Raw genomic sequence first — 7469 nt, forward strand, 5'->3', positions numbered from 1 at the left:
CGCCAAGTAGCCGGGGCTGCTTCCGTCAGGGCTGCTCCTCGGCTGTCCCCACAGTGACAGCTGGAGGTCCTCTGAATGGGCCCAGGAGCCAGGAAGGTGGCTTTCGCTCGATCCAAGGGAACCAGAACAGATGTTAGAAACGGAACACCAGGGGCCCCGCTGTGTCTGTTCTCGGGGCCTCGCGCAGAAAGCCAGCACGCCACAGGCCGCCATTCATAATATTTATTTTGGAAAAATATTTTAAAAAGGAATTTCTTCATTAACAAAACAGTAAAAAACTCAAATAACATTTGCACAATATTCCATAAATACATTTATATACAAAAAATATAGTCACATAGACCCGAAGTGCCTTTGTACATATTTACCAAAAATTTAAATTATAAAAAAATGAACATCACAAAATACTCAAGCTTTACAGATATCATGAAAAATATTTTTACAAGTCCAAAAAATAACACACATCTTTTCCCACCTAGAAAAAAAAAACACATTTTAGTATCAAAAAGGACGATAAAGGCAGTGTTTGTGGTTCTAATTCAAGAAAGACTGGCTCATAAGAATCCAAAATATACACTCCGGGCAGTGCATGCGTCTCATGTCGTCATTAATCCACTCATTTAAATATATATTTCTTAGAAGCAACTGTCCATAGTGCAATGGAGACGTCGCGAAAAGCAGAGTGCAACAGGCGTCCTGGAGCAGCCCGAGCCTGCAGCCCCCCGCTGGCTGACCTCTGGGGCCTCGTCCCACCGCCGTCGCGAAGGCCTCCTTTTCCCTCTCAGCAGCATCCGTTGGGGCATAGATCCTTGGAATTCTATGTAGTTTAAGAGAAACGGGAATTTTGCCATATCACCTCAATTTTACACCTAGAGGGGCCAACAAGACAGAACGGGAAGTTAGCTCGAAGTCCAGATTGGCAGTCCGTACGTGCCTTCAAGGGCCGTGCCCACACCCACCTCAGTGGCTATGACACACTCGTCCTTCTCCGATATGACGAACACCGACTGGTACTTGGTGTCTTTTGAAGTAGAGTACACAGAGTCCCGCCTTTTCCTTTCAGATGCATCCCTACTGAAAGGAAAATAAAACAGAACCACAGTAAGCATGTGCGAACATTTCCTTTTAAATCTATTGATTCCAGAGAGGAAGTGAGAATGGGAGAGAGAGATAGAAACATCAATGATGAAAGAGAATCATGAATCGGCTCCTGCATGACCCACCCTGGGGATGGAGCCCACAACCCGGGCATGTGCCCTGACCGGGAATCAAACTGTGACCTCCTGGTTCATAGGTCGATGCTCAATCCACTGAGCCACACCGGCCAGGCAAACATGTTTGAACCAGAGCTCAGAGAACACCCTCGCCCAGCTTGGCTCAAAGCACGCCCGAGTGTCGGCGAGCCCTCCCCAGGTGGCCTCCCCGACGACCCTCCTGACGCACAGCACTCACCCCCTGAGTGTCGGGGTGCTCTTCTCCTCCCCAGGAGAGCCCTGCAGCTGGCACTTGGCATCACGCTTGCTGTGGGGGTCCCTGGAGGCGGCATCCTCGCCCTTGGGCTCGGGCACCAGGTTATAGTCCACGCCGGGGTAGCGGGCCTTGGGGCCGTTCTTGCCGCTGCCGTGGTCCCCGTGGAAGTCCACCTTCTTGTTGGTGTTCTTGATCTGCGTGGCCCCGATGATGCTGACGGACACGTCCTTCTCCCGCTGGCAGCTGGCCAGATTGTTCATGGTCTCCGTCTCCCCGTGGCAGGGGTCGGCCAGGGGCGGGCCCTTCTGCAGCCTCAGCCGCACGCAGACCCCTGCGGCCGCACAGCCCAGCAGCAGCACGAGCACCAGGATCGCGCCCGCGCAGACGGCTACCCAGGGGAAGGGCCCGGCCTCCATGTACTCCTCGGGGGCCGGGGGCGGCGGCTCAGGGAGCAGGAACTGGCAGTTGGGGCCCCCGTAGCCCCGGGCGCACTCGCACAGGTAGCGGCGGGCCCTCTCGTGGCAGGTGGCGCCGTTGTGGCAGGGCGCGTGCTCGCACCGGCTGATGGGCGTGCTGCAGTTCCTGCCGCTGTAGCCGGGCGGGCAGGTGCAAGAGAACTCGTTCACACCGTCCCGGCAGGTGCCGCCGTGGGCACACGGGGAGGAGGCGCAGTCGTCCACGTTGTCCTGGCAGTGCCGCCCCGAGAAACCGGCCCGGCAGCGGCACATGTAGGCGTCGCCCAGGTCCACACACTGCGCACCTGAAACACAGGGAGCACGGGCTGTGTCCTGCCGCGGCGGGACCCACAGGAGAGACCGGGACAGACAGACAGCCTGTGGCTTGAAGGGGGTTGCAGCTCAAGGCAAGGAACCCTCTGCCTCCCTCAGATCCACGGGGGAGCCGCTGGCTCCGTGACTGATGACAACGCCACTCGTGGCCCCAGAGTGGCTATGCTGTGTCGGGCGGGTGCACAACCCCGCCTGCCTCCCGGCGCCCAACAGCCGCCCAACGAGGGACCAGGTCACAGAGACGACGAGCAGCCCAGCTACGAGCCCAGGAGGGAGCAGGGTGAGAGGGGGAAGCAGGGTCGTGTCCTCACGGAGCCCGCTGCTGCTGAGAGTAGGGCATGGGGCCTTCCGGGTCCACAGGACCAGAGCGTGGCCACAGGACGGCTCACCATCCGAGCGATTGACACGCCTCCTCCATCGGGAGGCTCCCGGGGCTGTCCTAAGGGTGAAGCTCTGGAAGCTTCCAGAAAGGCCGGCCTGTCGGGGGCCTGCTGCCCTTCCTGTGAGGTGCTTAGGGTGTCCCACCCACATTTCCCCGCAGACACACCAACACAAGACGGCTACCTGGGTGACAGTGCAGGGCTGGGCTTCCCTCCAAACCAGGTGGCTGGCTGGAGGGTGGCACGCCGCCTGGGCAGCGGGGCCTGCTCCCAGGCACTCCGGGGAGGGGCGTGGGACCCAAGCGAGCTCTGTGCCCTCCCTCCAGGCTCCCCCTGCAACATCCCTACAGTGTGTCTCTGTGTTCAGATTTAAGGGCTCCGTAAGCTCAAGGTGGTTCGCAAAGTCACGGGCCTGGCCTGAGGTTAAATGTGAGCCCGCGACGAGGCCTCCGTGGGCTGCCCTTACCATTGGCACAGGGCGAGGAACTGCAGGCGTCCACCTTCTTCTCGCAGTTGAAGCCGGAAAAGCCTGCGGGGCAGTGGCAGGTGTAGCCTCCCTCAGGGTTGTCGGAGCAGCGCCCCCCATTGAAGCAAGGCCCGTCCGCACAGGCCATGGCGCTCAGCTCGCAGACGCTGCCGTAGAAGCCGGGTGCACAGGTGCAGGAGAAGCCGTTCTCGAGATCCTACGTGACGGGGAAGATGAAAAGCTCCTTAAAGCTGCTCCGCTGACCCGTGGGGTCTGTGTCCAGCCAGGGACCACGCGGCGCCCGACCCGTGCGCCCAGACTCACCGTGCAGCTGCCCCCATTCCTGCAGGGGCTGGGCCCGCACTCGTCCACCTCGTCCTCGCAGGTGGCCCCGGTGTACCCAGGCCGGCAGGAGCAGGTGTAGCTCCCCTGGCCCGTGTTGGTGCAGGTGGCCCCGTTCCTGCAGGGCTTGTGGTGTGTGCAGTAGTTGAGGTCTGAGGGGTGGGACAGGAAGAGGAGGGAAGTCCAAGGTCAGGCGGGGAAGTCTGCACCTTCCCAGGGAGGAGCTGGAGCCCTGGCCGCCTGCAGGGAACAGGAGGCTCACCCTGATTGCAGAAGAGTCCCCCCCAGCCCTCCTGGCAGGTGCACTGCCAGGGCTGCTGGCAGGTGCCATGGAGACAGCCCGGGTACCGAATGCACTGGTCACAGTAGCGGCCCTGCCAGCCCACTCGGCACCTGAGGGGAGAGAGGACAGGGTCAGGGGGGCATCGACCTTTGCCCAGGGGCACAAAGCATTTCCCGCTCACAGGAAACTGCCTCCCAGCAGCACCTGCACCTGGTTCTCAAACAGACAAGAAGGGGACTCTCCTAGGGCCCCCAGGGTCTGCCTCCTGGGGTCATCTGGCAGCTCCCCAGGGGATTCTAATGCACCCCAAGTCTGACCCCAAGTAAACTGTCATTTTTTCAGCTGCTGTCTGTAAGTTCCCACAACCAGGGAGCCGAGCAGACTGACAAGCCGTGGCCTTACACTTCCATACACGTAGGGGGTAGAAACACCTGAATAACAGCCCCAACAGCTATTCTCACGCATTTCACAAGTGGTCACCTGGAGAGTCTACACACACACTCGCTGTACAAGGACAACGAGGCAGAGAAAACGGCTTTTGCAGACTTACTTGCATTCCCCTGGCTTGTCACAAAACCCGTGCTGCTCATCGCATCCGGGCAGGCAGATTGCTGCAGCAAAGAAAATACGGGGTCAAGCTGCGCTCCCAGGGCCACAGGGCCGCGGCCGCACTCGCCTGGCTCCCTCTGGCCCCTGAACTAATCTCCGTCCTGCCTGGTAACCATGGACTTTACTCAGCCGGGCGGGCGAGCATTCTTCTTAACACAGCCGCTCAGGGACAAAAGATGGAGGAAGCCCCCACCCCCACCCCATCCCCTTTTCTTCTGAGAGAGGGTCAGAAGTCCTTCCCCATCTCCTCCCCCACTTCCCAATTCTATGCACAAAGCTCCACCTCTTAATACCCAGAAAGTGTGTGTGTCGATAAGGGTGGACAGCTGGTCTGCAGGGACCAGGGCAGGACAGCTGCTCCATTGTCTGCTCTCTCCCAGCAGCTGCCCCGTGCAACAATACGGCCCTCACCCGGCCCCCACCCCACACACCCCGGCGTGTACACACCACACACACACATGCACGCGCGCCCTTTCCGCCAATGGGAGCCGGCGTGCGTCCCTGCGCCTATCCCTGCCGGGATCTAATGGATGGCACGCGCGGGCTGGGGGCGGGGAGAGACTCCAGTGTTTGAATAAGAAGAAAAAAGTTTGAGTTTGTGGCTACCCCACAGTGAAGAAGAGAGAGGACAGTGGGGAAGGGAGCAGCAGGCCTGGCCCTGGGGGGCGGAGGGGGGGCGGGGAGGCGGGGGCTGGCTGGCTTCCTGGTCTGGTTATGCCTGGTTATGAAACTCATTAACAAGCCGCTCCACAAGTTTTTAGGACAACAGAGCCGCTCGGGCCAGAGTGGAACTCCAAGTGCTTAAGGAGCTGGTGGAGAGTGAAGGGCACGCACGCCCCAGGCACAGACCCACTCGAGAGCGCACCTCCCGCTAGGCTGCCCGCCCCAGGGCAGGAGAAGGACGGTTCCCTGGGGTCTGGGAGCTCCAGGACCCACCCTGACTGCAGGGAAACCCGACCCCTGGCTGTGCAGGCAGCAGGGGGTACGTAGCAGGCTGGGGAGAGGCCTGCCAGGGTCCAGCTGAACCAGGCCCAGGGGCCTGCAGGGTCCTCACAGCCCCCACTCCCCAGCTCTGGTTCCCTGTGCTGCAGAGCAGCTGCTGGTCTGCCCTGGCTGCCAGGAGAGCCGAATGCAGGGCAGGAGGCCTAGGTCCCTTGTAAAGGCATTTCTTTCCTAGACGAGGTGCCGGGCGGGTCCCCCCCCCACGCAAGCCTGGTACCCCGGCCTCCGCATGCACCCACCCCACGGGTGACAACGCCAGACAGCCTGTGCACATCACATGGGTGTTTGCAAACACACGAGCTCTGGGAAGAGGCCAAGTGCCCCAACTTCAGAAAGAATTAGCACTTTCCACTGAGATGCTGCCCCAGCAGAGAACTGGCTCACAGCGGCCAACACACCAACGCCAACACCCCATGCTGCCCTCTGTTCCTCCCTTCCTTCCTCCCCCCTTTCCCTCACTGACTTCCTGACCCCTGGCCTGTCTCCAAAATCCTCCCTGATTAAGAAGGGCAGCTTCCCATAGCGGAAGTTAAAATGTCTGAGTTGACCCCAACCCCGAGACCAGCTGACTGAAGTTCTGGCAGGTCTCCAGGGCTCCCCAGACTCGGTCTCCCCGAGGAACCCCTCTCTAGTGCTAACAGCCTGGATCCCGGCGCACAGAACGCCCCTCCCCTCCCTGGGAAGGGGGTAAGCTGAGGGGAGCAGCCCTCGGACCCTGGACCCACCTTCGGTGCAGTACTGGCCCCTCCAGCCAGGGTTGCACACCTTCTCGCCCCGCTCCCCACAGGTGAAGTGGCCGAAGGCATCATCCCGGGGGCGGCAGAAGACTGAGCAGCCCTCCCCGTAGTAGTGCTCGTCGCACACGAAGCGATAGGAGTACTTGAGGTCAGCACGGCCGCTGCTGTGCAGGTCCTGGGACCACTCCTCACCCACCGTCAGGTGCCTCTGTGTGGCCAGCCGGCTGATGAGCCGCTCGGGGTTTTCTGCAGGAGAGGTGCCTGTGAGTGCTGACTGCACCTGGAGGCTGGACAGGGCAGGGAGGACCACCCTGCGAGGGGGACGGAGACCCGCTGCCCGGTGGCTCTGTGCAGAGTAAGGGTCCAGGACTCAGCCACAGGCACAGGGGTTCGCAGAGTGCTGGGGCTTGGGGGGTTGTGTTTACCTGTGGCGAGGTCGTCGGGAGAATCTGTGTGCAGAGCTTCGATGATCAGAGAGAAGGTGCCCTGGGAGAAGCGGGGAGACAAGGAAAACTAGAACCTTCTCTTAAACACTGAGCTTTGGGGGCACATCAGGGAGGCCTGTGGCTGCTAGCGACCTGGGTGGTGTTTTCACTTTCCTCAAGGAAATGGAAGAACTTTTTAAAGAGTGATTTCCTGGCGTGTTTTTTCAGCCTGTTAGTACAGGATATCACTTTAAAAAAAAAAAGGAAAAAAAAAAAGACTGCGCGCAGCAGGCGGGGCTGTCCTGGTCTGCAGGCGGTGGACCCACGCGGAGGGCCTGGGGTGCCACGCGCAAGGCTGGCCGCGACCAGCCCAACTCAGCAGGAGCCTCGGGCCTTCCCACGGAAGGGCTCGTGGGACCGGGGCTGGGCACAGAGATCCGACACGGGAGGGTCCGTCCCCCCTCTGGGCCTCACCCGCCCCCGCTGTCACCCGCCGCCGGCCGGGGCCGCGCCCCAGCCCGCGCAGGTGCCGCTCACCGGCCAGGTGAAGCCCAGCGGGAAGCGGATGGGGTTGCTGAAGGCGGAGTGGGCGCCCGCGCCGTCGGGGAGGCTGAAGGAGCCTACTTCAAGCACCGGCGGGGCGGGCGGTGCCGTAGGGTCCAGGGGGGCTCGGGCGACAAGCTGTCCCGGAAGGGCTTGATGGACATATGGGTAAAAGTCCGGGCTGAGGGCAGGGGGGACGGCGTGCAGAGTATATCAGGCTGAGCAGCAACGCGGAGCCATTCCACGTTGGTATGTAGGGAGTTTTATACGGACATCCCGTCGATAGATAGACCGGCGCGAGGGCAATGTTGTGTACACTCTCGTGGAGGAGGGATAGAAAAGATTGGACAACTTTTTCTTCGTGTCTCTGCCATTGTGTTTTAGCTTTTTGTCTGGAACAGAAAGACTCGGGAGCTATTTTTTT

General features: G+C 60.5%; 1 protein-coding gene across 1 annotated transcript in view; it reads right to left on the reverse strand.

Moving 5' to 3' along the window:
* Nucleotides 1–207: 207 nt before the first annotated feature.
* Nucleotides 208–7469, reverse strand: part of DLL1 (delta like canonical Notch ligand 1) — a 20496-nt gene continuing 13234 nt past the window's right edge. Inside the window, 11 exon segments of the mRNA XM_014447962.1 lie at nucleotides 208–817; nucleotides 960–1074; nucleotides 1453–2230; nucleotides 3105–3321; nucleotides 3429–3598; nucleotides 3709–3839; nucleotides 4280–4340; nucleotides 6066–6323; nucleotides 6503–6563; nucleotides 7040–7153; nucleotides 7156–7226. Of these exon segments, the coding sequence (XP_014303448.1) occupies nucleotides 782–817; nucleotides 960–1074; nucleotides 1453–2230; nucleotides 3105–3321; nucleotides 3429–3598; nucleotides 3709–3839; nucleotides 4280–4340; nucleotides 6066–6323; nucleotides 6503–6563; nucleotides 7040–7153; nucleotides 7156–7226 (2012 nt within the window). The 3' untranslated portion in view covers nucleotides 208–781.

The sequence above is a fragment of the Myotis lucifugus genome, unplaced genomic scaffold, assembly GCF_000147115.1.
Source record: "Myotis lucifugus unplaced genomic scaffold, Myoluc2.0 scaffold_733, whole genome shotgun sequence".
Taxonomy (NCBI): Eukaryota; Metazoa; Chordata; class Mammalia; order Chiroptera; family Vespertilionidae; genus Myotis; species Myotis lucifugus.